The sequence below is a fragment of the Penicillium macrosclerotiorum genome (genome assembly GCF_028827735.1).
Source record: "Penicillium macrosclerotiorum strain IBT 26536 chromosome Unknown utg000007l_segment0_segment0, whole genome shotgun sequence".
Lineage (NCBI taxonomy): Eukaryota > Fungi > Ascomycota > Eurotiomycetes > Eurotiales > Aspergillaceae > Penicillium > Penicillium macrosclerotiorum.
Genome location: NW_026643086.1, coordinates 3,305,841 through 3,333,007, shown reverse-complemented (window position 1 = coordinate 3,333,007; position 27,167 = coordinate 3,305,841). Strand labels below are relative to the sequence as shown.

At 50.2% G+C, this 27,167-nt stretch overlaps 9 protein-coding genes across 9 annotated transcripts; 4 read left to right on the top strand and 5 right to left on the bottom strand.

Annotated features, from left to right (window-relative positions):
• Nucleotides 1–1,841: 1,841 nt before the first annotated feature.
• N7462_008029 (uncharacterized protein) lies at nucleotides 1,842–2,919 on the top strand (the record flags this gene model as incomplete). The annotated part of the gene is made up of 4 exons (XM_057079747.1): nucleotides 1,842–2,017; nucleotides 2,159–2,367; nucleotides 2,429–2,482; nucleotides 2,540–2,919. 4 exons carry the CDS (start codon nucleotides 1,842–1,844, stop codon nucleotides 2,917–2,919), a joined length of 819 nt encoding a protein of 272 aa, XP_056932417.1.
• Nucleotides 2,920–3,925: 1,006 nt separating this feature from the next.
• On the bottom strand, nucleotides 3,926–4,472 carry N7462_008028 (uncharacterized protein; the record flags this gene model as incomplete). Its single annotated transcript, XM_057079746.1, has 2 exons — nucleotides 3,926–4,143; nucleotides 4,187–4,472. The coding sequence occupies 2 exons, from the start codon at nucleotides 4,470–4,472 to the stop codon at nucleotides 3,926–3,928; spliced, it is 504 nt and encodes a 167-aa protein (XP_056932416.1).
• A 2,254-nt stretch (nucleotides 4,473–6,726) lies between these two features.
• N7462_008027 (fungal specific transcription factor domain-containing protein) lies at nucleotides 6,727–8,329 on the bottom strand (the record flags this gene model as incomplete). Its single annotated transcript, XM_057079745.1, has 2 exons — nucleotides 6,727–8,079; nucleotides 8,135–8,329. The coding sequence occupies 2 exons, from the start codon at nucleotides 8,327–8,329 to the stop codon at nucleotides 6,727–6,729; spliced, it is 1,548 nt and encodes a 515-aa protein (XP_056932415.1).
• Nucleotides 8,330–10,115: 1,786 nt separating this feature from the next.
• Nucleotides 10,116–13,410, top strand: N7462_008026 (VAC14 family protein; the record flags this gene model as incomplete). Its single annotated transcript, XM_057079744.1, has 9 exons — nucleotides 10,116–10,183; nucleotides 10,247–10,409; nucleotides 10,483–10,653; nucleotides 10,713–11,403; nucleotides 11,457–12,226; nucleotides 12,280–12,384; nucleotides 12,444–12,562; nucleotides 12,625–12,704; nucleotides 12,761–13,410. 9 exons carry the CDS (start codon nucleotides 10,116–10,118, stop codon nucleotides 13,408–13,410), a joined length of 2,817 nt encoding a protein of 938 aa, XP_056932414.1.
• A 1,000-nt stretch (nucleotides 13,411–14,410) lies between these two features.
• On the bottom strand, nucleotides 14,411–14,760 carry N7462_008025 (uncharacterized protein; the record flags this gene model as incomplete). Its single annotated transcript, XM_057079743.1, has 2 exons — nucleotides 14,411–14,607; nucleotides 14,733–14,760. The coding sequence occupies 2 exons, from the start codon at nucleotides 14,758–14,760 to the stop codon at nucleotides 14,411–14,413; spliced, it is 225 nt and encodes a 74-aa protein (XP_056932413.1).
• Nucleotides 14,761–16,186: 1,426 nt separating this feature from the next.
• Nucleotides 16,187–18,935, bottom strand: atm1 (ATP-binding cassette Fe/S cluster precursor transporter ATM1; the record flags this gene model as incomplete). The annotated part of the gene is made up of 7 exons (XM_057079742.1): nucleotides 16,187–16,233; nucleotides 16,437–16,668; nucleotides 16,835–17,881; nucleotides 17,937–18,205; nucleotides 18,268–18,382; nucleotides 18,444–18,503; nucleotides 18,570–18,935. 7 exons carry the CDS (start codon nucleotides 18,933–18,935, stop codon nucleotides 16,187–16,189), a joined length of 2,136 nt encoding a protein of 711 aa, XP_056932412.1.
• Nucleotides 18,936–19,409: 474 nt separating this feature from the next.
• N7462_008023 (AIM24 family protein) lies at nucleotides 19,410–20,991 on the top strand (the record flags this gene model as incomplete). The annotated part of the gene is made up of 7 exons (XM_057079741.1): nucleotides 19,410–19,581; nucleotides 19,657–19,775; nucleotides 19,822–19,917; nucleotides 19,979–20,149; nucleotides 20,204–20,322; nucleotides 20,383–20,614; nucleotides 20,680–20,991. The coding sequence occupies 7 exons, from the start codon at nucleotides 19,410–19,412 to the stop codon at nucleotides 20,989–20,991; spliced, it is 1,221 nt and encodes a 406-aa protein (XP_056932411.1).
• A 671-nt stretch (nucleotides 20,992–21,662) lies between these two features.
• N7462_008022 (uncharacterized protein) lies at nucleotides 21,663–22,943 on the bottom strand (the record flags this gene model as incomplete). The annotated part of the gene is made up of 1 exon (XM_057079740.1): nucleotides 21,663–22,943. The coding sequence occupies one exon, from the start codon at nucleotides 22,941–22,943 to the stop codon at nucleotides 21,663–21,665; it is 1,281 nt and encodes a 426-aa protein (XP_056932410.1).
• A 2,423-nt stretch (nucleotides 22,944–25,366) lies between these two features.
• Nucleotides 25,367–27,081, top strand: N7462_008021 (MCT family MFS transporter; the record flags this gene model as incomplete). Its single annotated transcript, XM_057079739.1, has 4 exons — nucleotides 25,367–25,706; nucleotides 25,771–25,877; nucleotides 25,968–26,551; nucleotides 26,652–27,081. 4 exons carry the CDS (start codon nucleotides 25,367–25,369, stop codon nucleotides 27,079–27,081), a joined length of 1,461 nt encoding a protein of 486 aa, XP_056932409.1.
• Nucleotides 27,082–27,167: the final 86 nt, after the last annotated feature.

Here is a 27,167-nt window from a genome sequence, read left to right as displayed (position 1 = left end):
CGTCATATTTCATGTTAGGGTGAGTGCGGGTGATTTGGGTAAGAATTTTGTAGACTGGAGGTGATAGATGTGACAATAGGGTGAGAGCGGGTGACAACGGGGTGAGACTAGGGTAAGAGGACCCACTCTGATACGTCGCCTTCAGTCCTAGTCTAGAGTAATTATAAATGACTCCTTAAGGGCGTAAGCCTAGATCTACTATTCCTAAATTTTCACTATCTTTTTAGTACGCTGAAATACCTTTTAAAGATGTATAAAAGAAGCTTGACGAGTGGAACCTATGTACTATATCATGTAGTTTCACTCGCGAGTATTAGAACGCGAGGGAACAAGTGGATAATACTATATGCCTTAGGAAGCTTACTCTAGCTACGCTCTAGAACTACGAGAATACTATATTAAATTAGGTATTATAGGTAACTTAGTGAACTCTCTATTTAGAAAGATTTACTAAGATACGATAGGTAGAGGCTTTCTCGAAATAAAGCGACTAACGCTAACTTCTCTAAAAAGGAGCCCGATCCTACCCTGTAACTCCTAAAATTATTTGTAGAATTTTATATTACTACGAGAAGAAAAATACTATCGTAGAAGTCTGTATATCTTAATTTTGTTAATTTCACTTCTTGGTAGGAGAGAGAAACTTGTCGTTAGCTAGGTCACCTTGGGATCCATTTGGCTGGGGTTTTGGAAAGACATCTCCTTGTTTGGCTGGTATTCATCCCTAGTAGACTCCCAAGCAGAAATCGCGGTTGTTTCGTTCCATGATGGGCCGGTATGTTGAATTTGGTCTTCGTGGACGGAAGTGGTCAATTTTTGACAGCTCCGAGAGTTCTGATCAATCTTTGATAAATTAACATGGGTCAAATGTATGAACGGAAGTAAACTTCAAACCTTTATGTGTCTGAAACACTGAAAAAAGACCCAGAAATTTATAATTAGAACTTTTGTAGCATTTATCTAATTCGGTTTCGTTGATTCTATAAAAGAGTAGGAATAATCCTATCCGTTTCGACCGCATCTGTATCCACACCGAGGAATACGCCTTCGGCAATGGTCCAAAGAAACGCAGCTTCTTCTTTCCCCGGGCCTTGACAAGCCGTTAAGTCGCTGTACCGGTTAGTTCACTCGCTTATTCCCATTTCTAGCGTTCCAATTTGCGTGTCCGCACCTTGCGCCAAGCGATTGGTATAAGCCGAGTCCCATTCGGGTTAGAGGCTACGCACCTGCTTCACGTTATGTTCCGAGTTGGGCGGACGAGTCAAGAGCGACCAGGACCGAACTTAAGATCCATTGATAATCAATCACATCACTCTCATATTCAATATTTCTGTGATCTTCAATGTAAACTGAAGATCAGAGTGAGGTGAATTTATCTATTTGATAGGGCAACATTCAAATAAGGTCGACGATCAATTACAGCCCCTACATTCTCATAGGTCAAATACGATCTATACCGGAAGTTCCTGGCCGATGATTGGTCAACCTTTTGAGACGTCACTTTTTTATAAACTCGCCCATGGTTCGATTCTTACCACCTCGCAGTTTGATGCAGACATCCTGATGCCGATTTCCAAAGAGCACTGGTAATTTTGATGGGAATGACTGAAATCTTAAGGGGACCATATGCCCTATTCCTAGGTAGCTTCGGGATTTTTTTGAAATTGCGCAAGGTGCGGCGGATCAATCTGCATGTAGAGATGGATCAAACCTCTCAGTACACAACAATACACACATAATAGAAACAAGCGAAGTTACGGGAGTGATCTGGAAAGGGCAAAAGCTCCATAGTAGCTATTTATACAAAATCCCCGCTCCCATGTATAGTGTTTTCCCCAAAAATGGCGCCCATCACATCCAAGATGGTCTCCCTCCCACTGCTTGCCCGCGCCAGCTCGCCCCCGTCGCCCTCCTCAACTCCCTCGACCCCCTCGGACCCCTCGCCCCCCTCGCCCTCCGTCGTCTCGTCCTCCTCCGCCGCCGCCGACGCCGCCATTGCCGCCAACTCCCACTACGTGTGGGTAGTGCCCCTGGTTGTTTTCGTGGTGGTGGTTGTGGTGGTGTACCGGTGCTGGCGGGTGCGGTATGTTGTTCCTTCTGGCGTGTAGCTCTAGCGGCTTTTGGACGCATTTGTCGGCTAATTAAGCGACTCTTATAGCCGCGGAGAACGCGGGCACCCCCAGGGGATACTCAACATGGAGTATCTGGAGGAGCGTGCGGCCGCCAGAAAGGCGGCGAAAAAGGCCGAAAAGGCCGCGAAGAAGGCCGAGAAAGGCGTAAAGAAGGTCGAGAAGACCTTGAAGAAGAGAGCGGCCATGATGGCCGAGAAGCTCCGGCCCGGGTGGCTCTTTCGAAAACCCGTCGCCTGTGAGATGATATATCCCTATGAAGAATTGTGTGGGATATGGGCTGATTAAATGGTATATAGCCGATGCCTCCGACAACGAGCAGGCCCAGCAGACTGGGGAAAACCCCCAGGGATGTAAGATCTTCTATCCTTGAGCAGCATGGGCTTGCCGAACATGATGATGCTGACCAGATTATGCGTATATAGCTGCTGCCTCCGGTGTCCGGGCGGGGCCCTCCAATGAGGGGGGCAATAACGGGCAGAAGTCGCCCTCCGATGAGGGTGTAAAGGAACTTCTGCCCACCTCCCGTCCCCCCTCTCCCCCCCTCTCCTCCCCCCCTCTCCCCCCGCCTCTCCCCCGCCTCCCCCGACTGCGCGTGCTCGTGGATGGCTCCATGATGGAGCATCCATCGCCCTCCGCCGCCGCCGCCGCCGCCAATGCCCCCGATTACGGGGTTGATTTTGTTGTCGCGCCGCCCGGTTGCCACTTGCTCGCCACATCGGCGCAGCAGCCAGAGACCCCATCTGGCCTGGGCAAGGCAGCCCTTTCGCTGCTCGCTGGGACGAAGTGAGGGAAGGGAAGGCATGTGGTGTCGCGGTCGCGGTGGGGTGATGTATACTCATTGTTGGTGATGTTTGTCTGTTTGTAGCACCACCCGGCCGCGGCACTAGCAAGAGGAGGAATTTCCTTTGTTTTTCCTTTGTTTTTCCTTTGTTTTTTTTCCTTTGTTTTTTTTGCCCTTTGTTTCTCTTTTTTTGTTATATTGGTTTCAATACCCTGGCACGGGGAGAAGACCCCGTTCTGAGCGTTTTGGTTTGTTTGTTTGTGTTTTTGTTACATTTTTATACCCGCGGGCCATAGACCCGTTTTTGTTTTATGTTATTTTGTTTTTTTGTTTTGTGAGTTGGTTTCCATTGACTTCTCTAAACGTCTTCGAGCGGCTTAGAACTTCACCATCTGGTTTCGATACTCGGTTGTAGATCCCGACTCATCGACTGTTGCCAGGGAAAGATGGGTAAAAGGCTATCCCGAGTCCTTTGGAGATTTGACTCGACCGCATTACTGATGCAGACATCAAGGCTGCATGTGACTTGTCTATACTGTAGGCGGGGAATCATTCATAGATTTTGAACTCATGCTCGTCGCCTTGCACACCCAACACGTACCAATCTCAGTAGAGCAGCTGAGCTATGTAAGTATTCTCTCCCGGTCATAATATTTCATACGTCTTCATTGCCAAGCAGTCATGATATGAATTTAAAATTAGTGAAGTAGAGTGAAACCCTCATATCGCAATAAAACCTCAAATAGCCGTTAAGGATTTGGTCACCACACTATAAGAAGAGAGCGAGAGCGAGATCGAGAGCGAGATCGAGAGAGATTTCTGGATCGACTAGCGATAGAAACAAAGTATTCGCTCTAGTGCCAAACATATTTTGGTCCTTTATATCAGCGTTTGATACCTCGCTCGGACTTTCTCTGCCACCAGGAGTGACACTTTTGCTTTTTCAATGGAGAAAAAAAGCAGTTTCCGAGGAATAAAACATGTTGACAATATTTATTTTCCAATAATTCTTTCAGACCAGTCCTGAATTTTTTCTTCTCATCATCGGAGAACTCAAAACCTCGGTAATTTGCGCAGCACCAACATTCTGTGGTGCAATGGCCCCTGCCTTTCTGCCTTTTTGACAATGATCGTTGTCTGCAACAACCACAACCTCGACTACAACATCCAAGTCGTTTCGAGCAATCCTGAGCCATTTCGTCACGCATAAACCATGTAGCATCATCCTGTCTAAGAAGATCGTACTCAATTCTCAAAGGAGGGCATAACATACATTCCACCTTGTATAACGCATGTTCTTCTTGGCAAAGCTTTCTTTGAACAATTTCAAGCTCGTGATTTGCCTCCTGTAGCTGATCATTGTCATCATCAATAGCTTTGGCCTTTTGTAGTCCCTTGATTTTATGTTGTATCATTTCTTCGCGCTGTACAAGTTCACGTACGCCGTGTTCGACAAGCAACAAGGTAACCACCATTTCTCGTGCGATCAGATGTCGGCGATAAATGAGCCAATCCTTGAGGTTGTCTGGAGTGGTGAATTCAAAAGTGAAGGTTCTCATATTTCTATCACAATCAGCAACTTTCTTGTTTGTGTAATATGGGAATCATACGTAGTATAACTAAACGTATGAAGAATCGGAAAGACGGTACTTCCACAACCAATATAGCGTGACAAGAAAGATTGATATTCGACAGTAGAAGGATGCTTATGAGTAAAGGAGGAAAAACGTCCCTCATGGAACTCAGTGAAAGGGCGGCCCCGACCCTGAACTGGGTATCGGGCATCATGTGATAGCGACTAGACCTTATTTGAATCGGTCAGGGACTATCTATGCATGATTCATGAAGATGCCGTCTTCAGAAATTACGTATTCTTGACGCCTGTATTCTAAAGTTCTTCTTGCCACTCTTTCCACTGCTCCTTGATTTAAGATACTAGCGACGTTTCCGAAGGCTGGCCATTTATTGCATAAATTCAACTATAGCATCCAACCATCGTAATTCTTTTCGAAACTGTCCACCGAGGAATAGGTTCGGGTCGCTCCGCTTCATTATTATTACGTATAATCAACTTCAATTATCTTTTAGCGCACCTATAACTTGTGACGGAAGGCTAATCCTGTAGCATAGTAGATTCCAGAGATTCTCTAACAGATTCGATAGAAAGTGGAAAAAAGAGCGTCTTAAAATCTAGCTTTTTGACAATTTCTTCTGTTCCATATACTCGATATAGTGCGTATCTATAGCCCTAAGAATTATCAGAAATTATCATTGGAAATATTAGCCTCAGATTATTACCGGTATCACATATCCTAAGACCTCTAGTAAGGGTAGTGTCCTTTGTAAGCGCTGGCTATCAACGTATCTTAAAGGTTTGAATAGTTTCCTGGCGATGGTTTGCCTTCCTTCTGCATTTCAGCATTTTCAAAACCAAGGTGTCTACTACCGAAAGCTTACTACTATAGAGCCACAGTATCATTATAACCTCATCTAAGGCAAAGATTATTAACTGAGTGCACAAGCCGCCATTGTAAAGACTGTCGACTAGCTAGGGGCCAAGAGCCCAAACAAGCCGGTCTCTATCTAATCATTATAGCGAAGTAGCCCTCTTATGGCTGTGTGCAGATACCAAGGGAATTATTATCACACGAGGACCAAAGTGAACCAATCATCTACTTGACTAAGAGGGTCAATACGCTACACCGCGCGATCATAGGTGAGAATCACCCGCTCTCACCCGGCTCTCACCCTCTCTATTGCGCACTCACCCCTCATCACCCTGGTCGCGCGACGCTAAAGCAGCGCTCACCCTATTCTCACCTAGGCGTTAGTCACCCGACTACTGACTGAATAATAGCCACACGCCGGCGAGTTAGTAGTTAGGTGGATGACCACCAGCGAATCCCTGCTGTTGTATGTTATTTTCTTGGTTTCCAAGATGTTAATCAGTCAATTTAAAGCCATGGAAAGACCGTTGTTGAGACAAAATGACCCCTTGCCCTGAGAGAAATACAATACACCCTCCAGACAACATTGGCAGGTTCTTGCCTGCGGAACCTGGTAATTGATGTAGTCCTCACATCTACATCTTCCTGGTTTATATCTATAAAGACAGGTGTTCTGATATAGTTTGATCTGGTTTGATCTAGATATCCGCACCAGAGCAGAAATCCAAAATTTGTATGCAATATTTCTAGACTGAAGCCATATGATTCTGACAGATGGATCACAATTGGTAACGTCTCAGGCTCCTGTTCTTGGGTATCTTTACTTATGAGGGGGCTGCGTCATTGAGTCACCGGTGAGCTATGTAAGCGCACCTGAAAGATCACTTTTGACAATCACAAATTCGAAGACTGGTTCATAAAACCCGCAGCTTTGGGGGTGCTGCATGTAAAGCTTGGGAGGCGCACGAGGATACTAACTTTGAGCTGGGAAGTACAATCGAGACACTAGAGCTAACGGCAGCAATACGTGAACATTGAAGCGAATTCAAAGTTCAAGTCGACTTCAAACTCAAGCGGTACTGGTGGAATGACATTCCGGCCTCGCCACGGTTCCACAGATGGAATTTATTCCTATGTGCTTTTCTAGAAGCGAGATATTGTCCCATCCACAGGAATTACACACCACTTTGGAGACCCCATATATGAAAAATTGGCTGCTTTCTTGAGTTAAAGGTACACATGCTATGTTTGGAAATGGATGGGTAAATTATTATCAGAGAGGTTGGGCAAATTTTATGCAGTTAAGCGCCATCGGCGCTTGTATGGTAACCCTGGGGTCAAATTACACCAGACAGGGGCAACTGATCTACTGATACATAGAAAATAGTATCTGGTCCCAGTCAACATTCAATCCACGTCCATCATCCGGGAACAAAATTGGCCATTCATCTCCTTCAACCCAACTGCCATCCACCTGATAGGCATCAACTGGCATGTCCAACATGTAAGGAGGGGCAGAGTTGATCGACGGAGCGTACTCGGCTGGAGGGCCTGTCTCGGGCTGGGACATAATGCTGGGCTGTGAGTATGGTGCCGCATCCGAGACGTTCCAGTTCTTTGTTGCATCGCCTAAATTTGGTTGTCCAGACGTGGAAATCTTTTCATGATTAGATTTATCCAGAGTTGTGGACTGTTTTGTTCGGAACAAAGGACCTAGTACTTCCTTCATTTTATTCATCAGGCGCGGCATAGGAATTTGGTTCTCTCGGCCTAGTACTTTCCTGCGGGCTTCCCACGCCTGTACAACCAAGCCAGCGAAGGTTGCAACCATGTTTCCCTGCTTTGCTTCGTGCATTTCCGGCCCGAAAGAACATATCCAGTCGGGACGGCCAAATATCTCATCTTGGCAGCCCATAATATCCCATGCCCGAGCAACGAGCTCACCTTCGGTCCGTTCTCGAAGAATATAAAAAAGATTGACCACTGCGAGGAATGGTGGAGTGTTTGCTAGATACCACGCAAACTTTAAAGACATTAGATTTTGGACACGGCAATGGTATGCTTCAATTGCTTCAAGGCAGATCCGTATAACGTTATCTTGATGATCATCCTTCGTCTTGGTGTTCTCGAAGGGACCCCTGCTAAGGTAGGCACCGTACGTGATGATTCTCATCTTTGTTAGGAAGTATGTTGCGTAGTAGCGCGACAAATCATGGAGTAAAAGCTGGGGATCACAGTATTGGAGGTATTTGGCTTCGATGTGCCGCTCAAAAACGTCGATAGAATCAAGTTTTTCTTGTAGGGATAAGGGCGGGACTTTTAGATTGCCACAGCCCTCTTCCAGGATTCTCCTTGCACGAAATTTGCGATGAAATTCAGCAGCCTCGCAACGTATGAGGCAGAATAGCATATCTGTTGCGCGCTCATATTCCCGAGGCAATGATGTTGTTTCCGGGTTCAGGTCGCTCTCGTTGACATTGAGGGGCAAATTTACTTTCCATTGACAGTCAACCACGAATGTCCCTGATCCAGAAACCTCTGCTGCCCGGCTGTCCAGTAAGACTATGTGCCACCAAGTGCGACGTCGAATCTCCAGATCGAAGGCAGATAGCTGCTCTCCTTGGATGCCCCGATGTAGAGCATCACGTTTGGCAATCCGGTCTGCGATGGCAGTCAAACAGGAATATGAACGAGGGTCAATGATCGTCGATACTGAGTACTAACAGAATGTGAGCTTTTGAGCATTATATTGCAACCTTGTTTTCCATTCTTACCAGAAAAAGCACGTAGGCTTGCAGGGTAGTCAGGTCGGAGGACTGCAAGAAGCCAGCTTTGTGGAGTGCATATTGCACCCCAGCTGTATAACGAGATAGCAAGACCGATCGGTCTTCATTCATTGCTTCTAAGCAGAGCTCATTGGTCATTGACTGTACTGCATTGGCATAGATCCCCAGAAGCAAAGCATGCATTGAATTTGAGGTAGTCGGTAGGCTAGACGCGCATTTGAATAGTGTTTGCTGGATCTTTGTTGCTGAAAACAACTTGAGCAAGGGGTGGACATTATCAAGAAAAATTTGCCATAGATAGAATATCCGCACTGGAGGGGGATGAAGGTTTGGTAGATCCATTGAAGTCACAGGCCTAAAGAGCAGCACTGTTTCACTTTGGCCCCATGCGTTCTGGTCTGCTGAGAATGGGCATTGATCAAGTTGGTCTTGTGAGGATGCTGAGAGTAGCTCTTCTTGATTCTAAAGGGTGATTAGTCAAGGCTCATTGACCAAGGATTATCTGAAGAACCAGAATCGTCATTTCATTTTCACTTCCACAGTACTTACATGTTGGACTGTGTCTGATATACCCGAGTTCTCTTGTGTTTTCTGGGATAGCCTTTTATCTGAGATTTTTTTTTCCACTTGATGGATCTTCTCGACCTTCAAATGCCTACGGGTATTGTCAAGTGTGCTATCTCCTCTGTTGATGCGATCAATATTGGCACCGTAGCTCTTCAACGCAGCCTCATATCTCTTTAACCGGGCGAGTAGCTCCGCTTCCGGGAATCTCTTTTTCCTAGGACGGGGAGCTTGAGGAGATGCAGGAATACATGGAACCTTTCGGGATGCACAATAGGTACAAGGGCTTTTCTTGTCGCATCGAACTTTTCGCCGCGCACATAATGCACAGGAGTGGCCTTCAAGTGGGGGCTGCATGCCCTTCGGACTTTGTTCACGATCACCTGCCATTTCTCTCGGCTAGCATAGAAATGGAAAATAGTCCGTTCAGTTGCTAGGTGAAACAAAAGGCAAGACAGGGATGGCTTGCTCAGGCCTCTGGGGTGGCTGTTTACTGGTAATAAAAGCCGAATGGCCCGACTCCGACGAAGTGGTGTGAGCCTTGATGAGTGCATAGTCCGATCCCGTTGGTCTTGGCGTATGACTGGCCCTGGATGTATAGAATAACCATTTTCCATATGAGAGCTTTCCTTGTATTCGAATTGGCCTCATTTTGATATTAATATGTGTATTTTATTTTATCCCCTGTGGGTTCAATCCTGTGCCCATGTCTAAATGTCCAATTTGCCCAGGTGGTCAGAATACAGGTATTCTGGCAGGGTCTCACACAGTTGAAACATGTTCCACTCGGTAGCAGACTAATTCAAATGCGAATGATATCTTCCTTTTAGTCATTGAAAACCGGACTCTAGATTTTGATCATATTTGTCTACCGAAATGTCCTACAGCACGACGCCTTATCACTCGGGACTCCTGCATTCGTGCCCGACACCAGAAGACATTTGGTACCTCGGATTCATCGAGAAATTGGGTGTTTGACAGGGAAAAATACAATAGTTGAGACATATTTTCGAGCTATTCTAGCTTGAGTCGACCATGAAATGAAGTATGCTCGACTATGTTTAGGGCGTCGATTGTCCTGCAATGCATGCGGTGAACGCGAGGAACAAAGAGCAGAGGACTCGGGCCGAGTCGAGGCCCGTTGCTGACATACGTCACACCGCGCTTGGACTCCCCATCTCCGCGTTGACAACACATCTTCCTCCCCCCGCTCTCCAGCTGGTGAGTTCGATCGTCGAGGCTCTGTGCTTGCGGGACTTTCACGACCAGGCTTACTGAATCCTCTCCAGCTCTCTAGCCGATCCCAACCCGTGGCCTCGTGACCCAACCCCGATCGACGCGACCCTCTCCACCATGAACTTTGCCTAGCCGAAGCTCGGGACAGCTATCTCCGCCGGTTCGAGCGATGGATCACTCAATCCAGCGCTTGCTTAACGACAAGCTCTACGATAAACGAAAGCAGGGAGCCTTGGAGTACGTGAATTTGACCCAGTGAAAGCTTGGCAAGGCTGCTGCTAACACGCGAGACCGTTACAGGTTGGAGAAAATCGTCCGCGATGCCGTTTTCAAAGGCGAACACGAGAGGATTTCAAAAATCGTCGAGCAGCTCTGCCATGACTATGCCTATGCGGTACACCAACCACACGCTCGCAATGGAGGCCTGATCGGACTGGCGGCTGCCTCGATCGCCCTCGGATCGGTGAGTGTTCTGACAGCGAAGGAGATGGATATTGGACCATTGAGTAGCATTAATTGACGAACGCGGCTTATAGGAAGGTGTCGCACCGTACTTAAAAGAGATCGTACCTCCTGTTCTCGCATGCTTTTCCGATCAAGATGCACGAGTCCGATACTACGCCTGTGAGAGCATGTATAACATTGCGAAGGTGGCAAAGGGAGAAATTCTGCTTTTCTTCAATGAAATATTCGACTCATTAGCCAAGGTAAGAATGGTGGAATACGGTTCTTTGAACTTTGTTTCGGGGCTAATTTATTCGCACAGCTTGCGTCTGATTCGGAAATGTCGGTTAAGAATGGCGCGGAGCTTCTCGATCGCCTAGTCAAAGACATCGTCACCGAATCTGCAGCTTCGTATGTGTCGGTACTCCAATTATCAGAGAAGCAAAGAGCAGATCTAAATGATCTCGATGACACGGAATTACCTACGGCATTCTCACTCCCGGCCTTCATTCCATTGCTCAAGGATCGAATCCACGTAATTGGACCGCTCACTCGCAGCTTTCTAGTCTCTTGGCTGAACCTGCTCGACACTATTCCTGACCTGGAGCTGGTGTCCTTCCTACCGGAGTTCCTTGAAGGATTGATTAACTTTCTCGGTGGACCCCACAAAGATGTCAATGTGGCCACTCAAGGACTTCTAGAACGATTCCTTTCAGAAATTAAGAGAATTACACGGTTGAAAAAAGGACTTGAAGAGAGCCGGAAAAGCCAAAAAAGCCGCAGTCAGTCTGCTGCCAGTGAACCCCTGAGCGGCAAAACCGAACACACCATTGAAACGTTGGGTGCCGATGATGGTGAGAAAGATGATATCGCCGTGGAAGACTCGGCGTCAGGGTCTCTTTTTGACGACGAGGTGGTCGAGGCCGATGGAGATTGGATTCCTGGGCAAGATGTCCACATCGACTTTCCAAAGATTCTGGATATCCTTGTCAACTTTGTTGACACTTCGTATGGTAAATTTTTTTCTGTCCTCGAAATATTGAATGTGATGCTTACTGGGAACTAGATGAGGAAATGCAGCTGACTGCTCTACAATGGACCGATGCCTTCTTTGAGATCAGTCCTGAAGACATTCTTCCTTTTGTGCCTCGGCTTCTGACACAGGTGCTCCCTGCAATGTCCAGTGGTTCAGACTCGGTTCGACAGGCCGCAAATCGAGTTAACAAGTCCCTTCTTGAATATATCTATTCTCTTTCTGACGATGCCCCTGATGAAGGTGTGCAGTCGTTCAAGACTCCCTCGGTTGCGCCGAGCAAGGAGAGTTTGGAAAGGAAGCCTTCTGAGATCACTTCGATCGATAGTAGAAAAGCCGCCCAGGACTCCTCGAATGCCGTGACCCCGCGAAGTAGCATTATATCGACACCTGTGCAACCTGCTGATCTCGATTATGCCGCAGCGGTAGCTTCGCTAACATTGCAGTTTCTAAATGAAAATGAAGCCACTCGGGTAGCCGCACTATCTTGGCTTATTATGTTACACCGCAAGGCCCCTCGAAAAGTGATTGCATTCAACGATGGAACATTTCCGGCTCTGTTGAAAACTCTCTCAGACCCTGCAGAAGCCGTGGTGACCAAGGATCTGCAACTCTTGTCGCAGATTTCGAGGAATAGCGAGGACAACTATTTTACCTCGTTTATGGTCAATTTGTTGCAATTATTTTCCACTGATCGACACCTGCTTGAAGCTCGTGGGAATCTAATCATCCGACAACTATGTCTCAACCTGAGTCCGGAGCGGATCTATCGAACCCTAGCAGATTGCCTTGAAAAGGAAGAGGTAGGTCCATGACCAAAGCAATCACCATTCATAATCATGCTCATGTCGATTAGGATATTGAATTCGCCAGTATCATGGTTCAAAATTTGAATAACAACCTTATTACCGCACCTGAATTGTCTGATATGAGAAAGCGACTAAGGAACCTTGACACAAGAGTATTTGGCCTTTTCTGTCCTTTGAATAGCATTAGCAACCGGACTGACCAAGTATCTAGGAAGGACAAATGTTTTTCGTTGCCCTCTTCCGGTCTTGGTGCCACAATGCAGTGTCCACGTTTTCGCTGTGCTTGCTCGCCCAGGCCTATGAACAAGCCTATAATCTCCTCCAAATCTTGTAAAGTCACAGCACACCATACGATTTTTTGGGATGTATTCATTAACACAATTATTTCTCAGTGCCGAGCTCGAGATGACAGTCAATATGCTCATCCAGATCGACAAATTAGTCCAGCTCCTTGAATCTCCCGTCTTCACCTGTACGTTCTTTTACCACTCTCGTCGCTGGGAAGCATCTCAGTTAACGGCCATATAGACCTCCGACTCCAGCTTCTCGAACCCGAAAAATACCCCTATCTGTACAAATGTCTCTACGGCGTCCTCATGCTCCTACCCCAAAGCTCTGCCTTTGCCGCGCTCAAGAACCGCCTCAACAGCGTCAGCAACATCGGCTTCCTCCATGGCGGACCCCGCAGGTATGCCACTCCTACTGCCACCCTTAGCCTCAACCGGATTCCCATGCTCATGCCCCAACCCCCTTCTAGCACGGCGCAAACTGCGCCCGCCTACGACCGTACTACCAGCACGCGCCTCAAGACCCGCGATGATATCCGTTGGACCGAGCTTCTAGACAAGTTCAAAGCCGTGCAGGAGCGCGCACGCCGCGCCCAGGCCGCGCAACGACACTCGCTCGATCCAACCGACCCCTTGCAAAATTCGTCCCTTACCGCCGCCCTTTCCGCCGCTACGGTCGACCGCGCACGAGACCGCTCGACGCTGCCGGATCCGCCGCGCGGAGCTGTCGCCGGCCCTGGGCTCGCTGGTAGCGGGCTTCCTTTGCCTGGATCCCGAACGGACCCAAAGGCGAGCGCGTCGACGTCGTTGCTCGGAAGCGCGCACAAGCACAAGTCGAGTCTGCCGAACTTGGGCCGGTTAGGGATTGGGAGCCGCAAGTCGAAGCGGTGATGGCGATATGCTGACGTGCGAGGAAACTTTGGCTTTCTCATGTTCCCATATGTATTTAGCTCGGTTTTGCGGCGGTTACAAAAGCCCCGAGATACCCATCGTCCCGTACTTTCTTTCCTTGAATACGGATCTATCACCAGTGACTATCATTAATGGGAACCAATAACCTGGCTCTTACATTCTCAAACTCGACCTCGAGCCATGGAATTAGGGATCCGACAGATTGAGTTGCTAAATGGCCATTCGGGACTCTTTGATTCAAAGGTATAAACAAAGAAGAGAAAAGTATGATAGAGGCAAGCGTGATGCCAATAACTTGAACAATGATGGAGGATGGAGGGGAAAAGGGTGTAAACAAAAGAAAATAAGAAAATGCACAGAAATGGTATGCCATATGCCAGTTTCGCACAATGCAAAAAAAAGCACACACATGCAGAACGAGATCCCAAGGGTTAACCAATCCACCAAGATCCAAACATGCAAAACAGATCATATGCAGCCCAGAAACAAATATCCAATTGAGCTCAAGACGAGAAAAAAACAAAAGCTGCCGCCCCTGAACGAAGCTGGTTATCGGGGACAGGGCGTCGGCAAAGACGACAAAAAGCGACTCCTAAATTTTTCGGCTCTCGTGTCGCAAGTTACGATCCAACCCAAAATAAAGTGGATAGGAGAGAGGAAGTCATTAGCCCTGCGCTGCGGGGGGGTGGCAGGGCCCGAGAGGATGGCGGAAGGGGGAGCTGGGGTTTTAAAACATTCCGGCGGAACAGACATGGCGAGTAGTCGTCAAGGAACTCGACGTCTTCGCAGGGACATCACGCGAAGCGGGAGAGGGAGGCAAGTGAGACGCGGGGCGCCGAACACAGACCGAAAAGAATAGAGGAACGCAGACGCAATGCTAAGCGCAGCAGGAGAGGTTGGAGGACACAGCTTGCGAGAGTCAATATCACAAGCGGAAGAGGAGAGGACGCGGCGAATGCAATATAAAGGGCATCACGCATCACCTGGAGCGTGATTCGGAACCCCAGCCTGAGGGCCGCCAGTGGCTCCCCGTGGAGTGCTTGGAGACGGTGCTAACGGGGGAGTTGGTGCCGTTGGAGTAGACGTATTCGCCGTCGACGTACTGGGCGCCAGTGGAGAAGGTACTGCGGTGCTTGCGGCGGGCGTAGCGCTGTTCGAGGCGGTACAGCTCGAGCTCTGGAGGTGGGAGATTAGTATCGGGTGGCAGGTATCCGATCGCGCGGATGAGGGATCTCGATATCTCGATCGATAAGGGGGGCTCAGGCCGACCGCGGGGGAGTGGACGGAGGGGTGCGACTCACTTGCTTGGAGTTTATCGATGAGACCCATTCTGGCAGGAAATGAGTGTGTGTGATGTGTGGAATTCCGCAATTCTGGGGTTCTGGGGTTCTGGATGCTGGAGGGCGCGACAATTGTTCCCAGCTGCAGCAGAGTGGGACGTAACGTGGGAGAATGGGGCTGGCAACGCAAGGTCGTGCACCACGTTCTATGGCGATTTCGAGTCAGTCACAGCGAAAACACGGTGGTGAAGGGTCTGGACTCAGAACTCTAGGTTCATCTGGACATATCCTTACCGGGAGGATTTGTTCAATGTGAGAAAGGGGGAGGGGTAAGAACTTGAAGAAGTCGAGGAAAAAAGCCGGATGGTGGGTGGATGGTGGTCGGGGGCGCACAAGAGCGTCGAGGGGTGCCACAAGGGGGTTGGGGGTGGGATGGTAGGATAAACCGATAGAACCAAAAGGATTGATTGTAAAGACTGCAATGGTCGAATGACAAGGCCGGCAATGGGGGGGCCGTATGAGGCACGAGGGCGTCAATTGGAGGGAGTGGCTGCAGTGCAAACGAGTGGCTGCGACGGCGCGTTGGTGATAAGGAGCGGAGTTGGAGTTGCGCGGTTGCAAGTGAGCAGTTGGGGCGTGAAAGAGGGGAAAGAGGCCAGGATTCAGGAACAGAAGAAGAAGTGGAGATTAGTGCGAAGTATAGTCGACAAGGTTTACACAAAGTACAAAGTTTACATCATGCGAAGATTGTGGATGCGAGTCCCCCGTGAGTACGGGAAGATGGGAGCTGCTTGCCGGTGTTTACATTGTTTCTGGGATTTCAAGTGGGGAAGGCCGGTCGTTAGGGGGGAGGTTGAGCGGAGATTCGGGGGACATTGGGGGACGCTTGGGGGCAATTGGGGGCACTTGGGGACACTCGGGCGGGCGTTAGCGCCCGGAGGAGTGGACCGCCAGGGGGGAAAGGGCCCGTGAGCGGGCCCCCAGGGAGGGTTTGGGCGGTCTTGAGTGGACTCTCTTGATTTTGTATTGGGTTCCACGCCATCTGACGCGGTTTTATCGCGCACACTAACCCGCTAACCCGTCACTAGTCTCGTCTCTAGCGGTCTTCCAGATGGTCTGGCCCAGACTTCTCGAGTCTTCGGTGCCCGTTCTTTCGTAGGGAACTAGGCCGTGCGCCAACGTTTCATCCTGTCTTTGCATGGAATCCTTGATCTATCGCGGGCCCACGCGAAGCCTGCATGAACGTGCTCCCGGGCTCCTCCTGGCTCCATCGTCTGTACTCCGTACTCCGTACTCGATGCTCCATACACCGTCCTGACATTCCCCATATGTACGGTTCAGGCGGAGCCCTGACATCGAGTGCTCCGGAAATCGTCGAGGTACGTCCCCACCGTGGGCGCTCTCGCCAGGAACCGGAAGACCCCAGGTTCACCAGCTCATCGGCCGGGGACCATGAAAACGTGGGAATTTCTCTCCTAGGGCTGTTCCTCCTCGCCCTCCTGCGCGAGCGATCGTTCCTGGGCTAGAAAGTAGTTCACGTCAGCAAATGTGCATCCTCACGCCAAGGCATTGCCCCCAGGCCCCCCCCCCCCTCCACCTCCTCCAAGCTCGATAGACTATCCTATACAGAGCAAGGGGTAAAGAAAAATCCCCGGTGGCGCGTGGCCGGAGGAGGCTTGTGGCTGGTCCCACGATTGATTCGTGGGAAATTCGAATTCACCACACACGCTTGCGACTCACCATTCCATAGTTCCGCATAAACGCCGTCCAGATCTAGGAGCTCCCGATGCGACCCCATCTCCACCACCTGTCCGTCCTTAAGCACCAGGATCTGGTCACTGTCGTAGATGGTCCGGAGCCGGTGTGCCACGAACACGCTTGTGCGTCGCTTCTCTTTCAGAATGCTGTTGATGTTCTGTAGGAGCGCCTGCTCCGTGTACGTGTCCAGCGCCGAGGTCTGCATCCATTTACACCTCCTGGTCAGCCACTAAATCACTAGGGCAAGCAAAGAATGGAAAGACGACCGATCAATACAGGAACAGGGTATATTGTCTACACCCCTTCTCCTGTCGACCTGAAGTCTCATACTTAAAGAAAAAGGAAGGGAAGAGAGAGCAACTTACCGCTTCGTCGAAGAATAGCAGTTGCGGATCCTTCAACAGCAGCCGCGAAATCGCCAGTCGCTGTTTCTCGCCGCCCGATATCATCATTCCGCGCTCGCCCACTGCCGTCTGATACCCATCTGGCAAGCGCTCGACCAGCTGGTGGATGCGGGCGCGCTCGGCCGCATGCCGCACCTCCTCATCGGTCGCATCGATCCGACCGTAGCGGATGTTATGCGCAATGGTGTCGTTGAACAGCGGAGTGTCCTGCGGCACGACGCCGATCGTCTGCCGGAGGCTGTCCAGGCTGACGTCGCGCACGTCCTGGCCGTCGATCAAGATTCGTCCGGACTGGGTGTCGTAGAAGCGGAACAAGAGACGCAGAATAGTCGACTTACCGCAGCCGCTGGGGCCGACGATGGCGAACTTGGAGCCGGCCGGAATCGTGAAGGTCGCGTTCTTCAGGATTGGGCGGTCCGGGTGGTAGCCGAAGGTGACGTTCTCGAAGCGGATCTCGCCGCCGCGCTTCAGCTGCAGCGGCTGGGCATTGGGCTTCTCCTGGATCGTCACGTTGACCTTTTGCAGATTGAAAAGCGTCTCCATGTCCAGCAGGGACTGGCGCAGTTCGCGGTAGACGGAGCCCAGGAAGTTGAGCGGCACGGAAAGCTGGAAAACGAGCTGATTCACCATGACCAAGTCGCCGACGGTCAGGGTGCCCGTGGCCACCCCGTCCGCGGCCAGGTACATCATTGCGGCCAGCGCAGTTGAGAAGATCATGTTCTGGCCCGAGTTGAGGAGGGCGAGAGAGGTGGTCACTTTGATAGAGGCATCTTCGTAGTTCTTGAGCGCTTTGTCGTATCGGGCAACCTCGAACTTTTCATTGTTGAAGTACTTGACGGCTTCGTAGTTGATCAGCGAATCCACAGCAACGGTAGCACCGCGGTTATCGGCCGCATTGGCTTGTCGTCGAAACTTGGTTCGCCAGGCAGTCGTGGTGATGGTGAACGCTGTATAAGCAACCATCGTAGTGGCCGTGATAGCCGCGAACTGGAGGCCATACTGATATGTCTGTTCCAAGCATTAAGACTAGTACGAATTCGCAATGGGAAGTTAGGTGACTTACAAGAATTCCGCACACGAGAGATATCTCGAGGGCAGTGGGTACAACATGGAAGACCATGGAGGTCAGCAGGAAGCTAATACCCTTCGTTCCACGGTCAATTGCCCGAGTCAAGCCACCAGTCTGACGCGAGAGGTGAAAGTTAAGGTCTAATCGCAACAAATGGTCGAAGACATTACGCGCGACCTTGCGGATCGCCTTTTGCGCAACGCTAGCAAACACTGCATTGCGAAGTTCCTGGAACAAAGTAGCTCCAATGCGAGTTGCGCCATCTGGGAACATGAATTAGCGACATGAAGGACATGGGCCACAATGAATAATGAAGGATCCATACAGGCTATGATCATGGAACCTGCCACAGTATAGGCGGTTCCTCCTAGGGTCGCAAAATCCACGTTCATAGAGTCAACAATGCTCTTGAAGTAGAACGGCACTTCTACGTTGAGGATCTGCAGGTAGCCATTATCAGTAAAGTTGATTACAGGCTGTTGATTCCGGACGGAAACTAACCTTAGCTCCCACAAGCAATGATAGAGCCGTTCCGACTCGGAGCTTGGTACCCCAATCATCCTACACAGACCGTCAGTACTTCGTGTGTCGAGTATGCATACGTCCACCGGCGAAAAGAGCAATTACCTTTGGCCAAAGGTACTTGGCCATCTCTCGCATGATTGCCCAGTCTGCCTGCCGTTGCTCCTTGCTGGCCATAGCCGACTCGCTCAGCAATTCCTTCTTCGGCTTCGGTGCGCTCTTGGCCGCATCTTCCGGCGTTGGGAGAATGTTCGCATTCGCTAACTGCGATGCGGGGGGTGCAGAGGCGGCATTGGACTTCAGGGACGCCGGGTCTTTGATGTCTGTTGGCTGGTTTCGCCACGGGCTGCCCGAGGTGAATATACGCAGCTGTGTGCCATTTGGGCTTGTCCACGGTGCTCGGGCGGCGAAGCTCGGATGTGCGTACCGCGTCGAGCGCAAGCACGAAGCTCGAGCAGCTCTGAGCAGCATGGCTGCAAGTTAAAAAGAATATAGGACCGCGGTGGCTGTTCGACTGCACGGACCGTGCTCAGGGGAGCATAATGTACGCACACGAGAAGAAAGGCGTGCGCAGGTGTAGCTGTGATAGCTCGTGGGGAAAGGAACCTTGTGAGCCGCCGGCTTCGGAGAAAAGGTGTTGGGATTGCGTGTATGTACACTGACGGGAATGGGTCAAGTCGAGGGTGCCAAAAGGAAGTAGAATAAAATATAGAGAAGTAAAAGCCGAGTATCCAGCCCCGATATGAGGGAGCTCGCCTTTTAAGACCAAGTGCAGAAGGTAATGTCCAATGTCGCAATCCACAGCGGACGTGGTGCGCCGCAACAGCCCGCGCAGCTTCGGCGCCACGATTTCCCGGGCTGGTTTCGATCTCGAGCTTCCAAACTGACGTAAAGTTCGTGAAAGCCAGCAAAACCACCCCGGTCTCCGGTTTATTTCCAGGCACCATGAGTCCAGCCCTCCAGCGAGGTGTCCGGACTCTGTCTTGGACAAGAGTTGTTCCTCGCATCCACCGACAAACAAGATGCGTCCAGATTCGAGCGACGCCCTCCGAGGAGCCCACCCTCAATGGAGACCATCTACCCCTCGCCAGCACTCCCAGCTCTGCTGAGTCGCGAGGTATGTTGCAATTCCGATACATACAGGCAATATGGTCGTTCACTGCCCTTGAAACTAACAGTCGTTCTTCCCTAGACGCGCGATTTGACGTTATCGGCGCTCCATATTCACTCCTCTCGGTATCGCTCTCGGCCTCGCAAAATCTATACACGCGCCGAGGAACTTTAGTCGGGTTGAGTGGGAAGGCCGATAATGTATGAAATCCTTTGTGAACTTGCTTGAATACTGGATGGTTCCAAGTTAACAGGTGCGCCATCACAACAGGTAGTTTCGACTCTGAGCGTACTCGAGCCTTTCCGCAGGGCTCCCCTCGGAGTGCCATTCCTCTATCAGAAGGTACAGCGCATCTGCATTTAATCGGCAAACGAAAGCAGAAGGTTAATCAATGGTATACCAGGTATCCTCCGCCAGCCCAGTCACAGCCCTTGTCTCTGTTCGATCACCAACAACGTCATTTGCGGTCGTGAATCTCAATGGCTCTGAGGATTGGATGGTTGCCCAGCGCCGCGCATTACTGGCTTGGACGGGCCGGTCTCTGTCTATCAAACCCACTATCAACACCAATCTGGTTCGTGCATATCATCCTTGAGAGGGAAATCAGGATTCGGACTAATTTGTGCAGAGCCTGGCTCACTGGGGTAGCTCCGAGGTGACGGGACGGGGATTAATGGCGTTAGTTGGCAATGGCCAGGTCTACTCAGTGGATTTGAAAGATGGCGAGCAATATGTCGCCCATCCCAGGTACGCTTTCCTCTCTCTTTCGCCAGACTATCTTGGCTTTCAATGAGGCTTTGTTAATAGTTCTTTCAAAAGTAACGTCGTCGCCTACACAATGTCCTCCAACCCTCCACGCCCCTACCGGTTCAAATCCACTACCCTAAATTTCCAGGTCCCGGGTCTGAAGACCCTCCCGAGACTCCTACAGAGCAACAAGTTCATTCGGGACATGTCCGGCTCTGACGCCTGGAAAAACACCATGCGTTTCCTGCACAAGCTGCGAACCTGGTCTCGCATGACCGTCTGGGGAGACAGGGTATGCCAGTACTCCTATTCAAAACTAATTTGATTATCTTTGACTAACCCTTTCGCGTTCGCAAGCTTTTTCTGCAATTCGACGGTCCCGCGACTATTCTGATGCAATCGCGTGGCCCCCGCCTGAACGACATCATGACCGAGCAGCAAGTCAACGAGATTGCCGGTTCTCCTCGCGGAATCACCACCACTGCTGCCCAATCTCTAGAATCCAAGCCAAGCAAAGAGGCCGAGAAGGCTGTCAACGGAGTGCCGGAGATTTCCCGCTCCATTGAGGACCTGAACCAAGAGATTCGCGGTATCAGTCAGAGCGTTGCGCAGATCCGGAAGGACGGTAAGGTGGAGGTCAAGGAGGTCAGCCAGACCAAGGCTGTGTAAAAGAGGCTTATGGTCAATATGGGTCAAGTTATTCTCCAATATTTTTCATCCTAGAGGCGGTTTTCTTTGGAGGGTTCTTTTTGCATTCTGTACAATATCCTAGGCCTCTTTCAATCTCAGTCAGTGGCCGCTCAAATCAATCTCTTTTATTTTGACTTATCGGCTGGTGTGTATTGAGTTTAAGCAAAAGGGGGAGCCGGGTTGGGGGGCAGAAGAAGTGCTAGCATACGCTGATCGATCACTTGATATATGTGATATTTTTGGGTTCTCCATTTGTTGAGGTACAAACAGTCGAAGCTTTCTTCATACGGCGAGTTCGCCATCAGCCACCCCATGATGAGCAATCGGCGCCAATGAGGATTCAGGGCAATATAATCAGGGCCCCCTTTCACTCTGAAAGAAGCTCCCATAAGGGCTGCAATTATATGTTAGCTCAGTAGAGCACTCTAGGTTCAAAATAAGTATATATCATTAAATACGCAAGGGGTAGAGTTCATCTAATGAGAGATTCTTGTGGCTTCCAGTATGGCCGTGAATCTAAGAGGCCGCAAGTTTTGGACTAATGTTACAAGATGTATAAGGCGTGAAGCGCCTGTTGAGTTGGATCTCCTTTGGCGCCGATTGTTCATCATACAGTAGCTCCACAGATACATCTCCGCATATAGTCAATCTTAGTAAAAAATAATCACCTGTTCCGAGCCTTCTTGCTTCCTAGAAGAGCTAGTATCCGCTTGCAATTGTGACCTCTGGTATGTAACTTTTACTCTTGGTGTACCAGAGAGAAACTCGGCCCGTAATGAATCGATGCGCGAAGACTCAGGAATGGTATCTTGCACCCCAAACCCTTCCGATTCTTTTTGAACCATTCGGGATATAACCAGAGCTGTGTTGGACATTGACCAGATCCCTTCGGAAGTTGGCCAGATCTTCAATAGTCGAAGGGCTTCATGTCGTGTATGCCAATGTCGGCATTTCAATGCGCAAAACACCAGCGGCGTCGTGATCCACACCCAAATTTCATGGTTGGCATGTGAAAGAAGCTCTTTCGATAATTGTATCACTTGTTGAAATGACGGAAGCCTGTCGTCGTACCGTGTCTCGCCCTCCCCAAGCCTTTCATCGGTCGAAATTCTGATGAGGAGGACCTCTATCCAGATTTTGAGAAACAGTATCAACCTCTTCACTTGAGATCGGTCTGCTTGAACTCCTTTTAAGCCTTCTATCTGCTTTGTCCAAGCATGAAGCTTATCTAAGAGCGTTACCGCTATTCCTTTCCGTTTTGTCTCGTGGCAAATCTCCGGTTGTGTTTTGACTTGCAGCGACAGCCAACCAATCGCTACAACGAATCCGATCGACTCTTCTGCAGAGTCTAACGTCTTTACTACTGGAAATTGCCCCCCTATTACATCCGGGAGAGTCATATTAGGGTACGCATCGCCATTATTAGTCAGGGAAATCCATCCCAGCTGGTTCTGGGTAAATGTCTGTAGCAAAAGAGCTCCTAGGGCACTCTTGTCAGAAGAAATCCCCTGCCATTGATCCAGGAGCTTTAATCCGGATGTGAGGTGATAGCTTGAGCCTTGGGCGTCGCCCTGTATCATGGAGGTGGCTCCCAGAACAAGGCACGCACACAATACCGTTTCTAGTTGGATGCGGTCTGGCGAGCCCGTCAAGAGAAGTTGTCGTACATGGCGGATGGCTTTATTACACTGTTGCAGTGGCAGCATCCGATTCTCTGTGGTCTCGCAATTCCAGTGCGTCGCGCCCAGGCCGATGGCTGCGTGGCGGACAGCAGGTTGGGACTCGCCGACTTGATGGATCAAGTGGTCCCAAAATGTGCCTTTGAAAAAGCTAGCGACTTGCTTGGAGGTATTGCGTCGAAAGAAGTCGAGATAGTAGCGCTCCTCTTGTGTGAGATCTATTTGCGCTGGATCCACCAGAGCCGCTATCATGCTTAAACATTGTCCGTTCGAATGGCTCTGGACCTTCAAGTTTTGAAAAACATAGCGCTGGACTCCGCTATTGACACATAGTGTTTGTGAATGGGCACAGCGAGAACATGTCGGTTTCCGCTCATCGCACTGCTCTTGATGAGTTAACGCCAAAAATACATTTGCCTGATACATCGGGCGGATTTCTGACCTTCCTTTTACGCTTGCGACACGCATCGCAGGCTCGACTAGAGGGAACCCCAGGCATCTTGTGAGAATGTGGAGACTACCTGGGATAATTGCCTTCCAAAGCTCTAAACCAGGGCGTTTAGTGACCAAAGATTCGGGGGGAGGGACACCGTTGAGATGACCCAAAAACCGCCCCCACGGCCTTAGGATCATCGGGCGGCCTTAGCTGGAGACTCTCGGCGTTTATGGTTATCAGTACTCTTATTGGGTTCCATCTCAGCCTCCTACATCATTCGAGAACAATTGCTGCCATGCAAAAAAGAAACAAAAGATACTCTTGGCCTTCTCATGAACAGTTTCCATGATTGGGATCAACCCCGTATCTAGTAATCTAGTAAGAGGCGGTTGATACGGTCGACCGTACGTACATGGTATACAACCTTAGCGCTGTATGGATCTGCCATTGAAAGTAAGTACAGATCACCTACGATCTACCTCCAGATTCTTATCCTATCCTTATTATTGATGTCGAGATAGACTTTGCTGGTCAATATACTAGTAAAGCTTTAGGCGATATCTCGCAACTCTTCACTCTGCACATTGAAGCCTCTAACATTCTTGATCCTCATGTTATCGACTCATTGAACACGTCGGTTTTTAATTCACTCCACATCTCGCAATTTCTCCTCTGAGGATCTAGTCTGATATCAATTTTCAATTTTCAAAGTTGAATACTGAGAGTACCTGGTGGAAACGTTTGGCTCCCCCTCGGTGATAGAACTACTCATTGGAAAGTAGAGTTCTCCTCTGCAGTCTAATTCCTACCGCTCTTCCTGTCTTTCCTCTATCGCAACGCCTGTTTACACGTGGTTCTCCTGTTAACAGGGTCATATTAATAGCGATACTGACTGTCAACCCGCATGAGCCAAAGAACTCGTTTATCAGACGGCTTGTCCAGTTGCATGAGAGTAGTTGAATCCCATCGGACCCAGCTCTCCAGAGTCTTGATTACGGGAATGAATGGGAACAGGGCTTACTACCACCCTCCGCTCAGTCCCCGAGTTTCTGCAGTGACACGCGCTGAAGGCCAACACCTGGATAAAAATCTCGCTGGCGGAAGGAACGTACAGGCACCAGGTAAACCCAAGGATTTCCGCTTAGCGTCAATATTGAATCACGACCGTGCTGTGATTGGATACTCAGTAGTGGCAGGATTCCTCAGGAGACGACGGAGAAAGCGGTCTCAGCCTGAAAAGGCCGGTTTTATCCCCGATCTCCGATTTCTGACGCGAATGTTCTGTTAGCGATTCCAACCAAGGCGTGATAGGGATAGGCCATTAGCAATTAGCATTTGACTACCAAAGTTTAGCCATAGTGTTGAGCTGGTACTGTTGAGCTGCTAGCAATGACTGCTAGCTAGATGCTTTCATGAATTGGATTTGAAGTGTTTGTTGCACGCTTTGGACGGCTTTCATAATCGGGTACTTTTTCGGCCCCTCATCCCGAGACATATCAAGTCGTACAGCCCCCCTAATTCTCGCCCTTGTGTCCTGCGGGCTTCAAGTATCCAATGCACTTGATACCCGTCATCCAATCGTCCAGGCTCTCGGTCCACCCCCCACGGCCCGGGGCTAGGCGGTCGGAGCCCCGAAGTGGAGTCGTCCGTTGCTTTTCTTGGTCGATGGTTCGCCTGTTTAGGGTGAGCGGCGCTCATCCGACACCATTCGACTGAAAGAGGAGTGCTCGGGCTTAACAAGACGCGATGGCCGAGGCACGCAGCTGGTCGCCGAGAAATTCTGGTGTGTCGGCTCTCGTTCCCTGAGACCTTGAAAAGCGTAGAAGTTCCTCTCTGTCCGCAATCCCCGCTCCTCCCAAGAGTAACTACGAAGTTGCACCCAAAAAGAGATTCCAAGGTATCACGTCGATTCGTTGCCTTTATCTTTCTCGTCTCCGAGTGGTTTGGTTAAGGTTTCGTGCCGCGCTTGATCGCCAACCGTTATCAATCATCGGACATTCTCCCACGCGACAATGTATGTACAACATCCCAACGGCGAGCCTCCTCGAGGAAAGGGACCCCCTCAAGGAGACTGTGCATCGACTCGCCTTGTGTGACAGTGATGTTTGCTCGCGCATTTTCTAATGGCTGTGTGGATAAGACAGACCCCCGTTGATTCAAAACACACCCTGCGAGCGCCTGCCAAAAGTGTCATCATCCCAAGGCCGATCCCAGAGCGGATTGCGATTGCGCATCGCCCATGGCTTCCACTCATCACGACCACAATGTGCAGAGCCTCGACAGTATCAACACAGAAACAAACACTGCGCCATCAGACCACTCGACCCCCACCATGAGTGAAAAGGTCGATGGCGACATTGAGAAGGGCATTCACCCAGATAAGCACCCAATGGACTCGGATACCAGCATGCCAGAAAAGGATGTGAGAGCAGAGGCCGCGTTAGAGGATGGCGAGAACGCTGTCCCAATTCCGGCGCTGCCACCGGGGCCAGGTCCGCCTCCAGACGGGGGAGCTCAAGCTTGGATGTCCGTCCTCGGCGCTTTCTGTGGGCTTTTTGTCAGTTTTGGATGGATCAACTGTACGGAAATCCTCCTTCATCGTAGCGAGCGAGTGTGTGATTAAGCAAACTGACCTCATTCCAGGCGTTGGTGTTTTTCAAACATACTATGAGACTCATCAGTTGAGCGACCTATCCACCAGCACGGTGACTTGGATCACATCGCTGGAGACCTTCGTCATGTTCTTCGCAGTAAGCACTCCGTCGAAGCCCAACTCATTGTTCCACGCCCGAGCAAAGCTCAGAACCACTTACTGACACTGCAGCTCTTCCCCCAAAAAGGGCCCCGTCTTTGGGACGCTTTTTGATAGCTTCGGTCCTCGATGGATCCTCCTGGGCGGCACCATTCTCCACGTTTTGGGTCTCATGATGACCTCCCTTTCCACCGAGTACTACCAGTTCATCCTGGCGCAAGGCATCTGCAGCCCGATCGGTGCCAGCGCCATCTTCAATGCCAGCATAAATTCGGTCAGCACGTGGTTCGCCAAGCGCCGTGCCTTCGCCTTGGGCGTCACAGCGTCCGGCTCCAGTCTCGGCGGCGTCATCTTTCCCATCATGGTCACGCAACTAATTCCAAAGGTTGGCTTTCCTTGGGCCATGCGCATCTGCGCGTTCCTGATCCTCTTCATGCTGGTTATCGCCAATCTCACCCTGCGGTCCCGATCGGTGCACTCCAAAAAACAGCTGCAGATGATGAACTTCGTGCGCCCGCTGAAGGATATCAAGTTCGTAATCACGGTGGCTGCCGCCTTCTGCTTCTTCTGGGGCATGTTTTTGCCCTTCACGTTCATCATCACGCAGGCGCAGCGCTACGGAATGTCGCAGCACTTGTCGGAGTATCTCATTCCCATCCTGAATGCAGCAAGGTAAGCCTACATGGACCCTGCCTCCCAGTTCCTTTCCCCGTGGCGACGATGTCCTCCCCCATTCATACTCACATATACTCACCATTGATGTAATACACAGTATCTTCGGCCGTACCCTGCCAGGTTACCTCGCCGATCGCGTCGGCCGGTACAACGTGATGATCTTCTTTAGTTTCCTCTCCAGTATTCTCGTACTGGCGCTATGGCTTCCGTCACGCAGCAACGCACCGGCCATCGTGTTTAGTGCCTTGTATGGCTTCGGCTCCGGCGCCTTTGTGTCCCTTGCGCCGGCACTGATTGCCCAGATCTCGGATCTGCGGGAAGTCGGCGTCCGCAACGGCACTTGCTTCTCGATTATCTCGTTCGCCGCGCTGACAGGTACTCCCATTGGCGGCGCGCTGGTGTCAAACGTGCTGCAAGGCTCGTATACCAGACTGCAGGTGTTCTGCGGTGTGGTCATGATGGCCGGAGCGTGCCTGTTTGTCGTGGCGAGGATAGTGGTTGGTGGCGCGAAGCTGGGCAAGGTGTAAGCGGGGGCTTTTGTCATACTTAAATGCAACTACCAAGGGGGTGGGGAGGAGGGGAGTTGTTCTTTTTCCCAATATGTTCCTTAGAT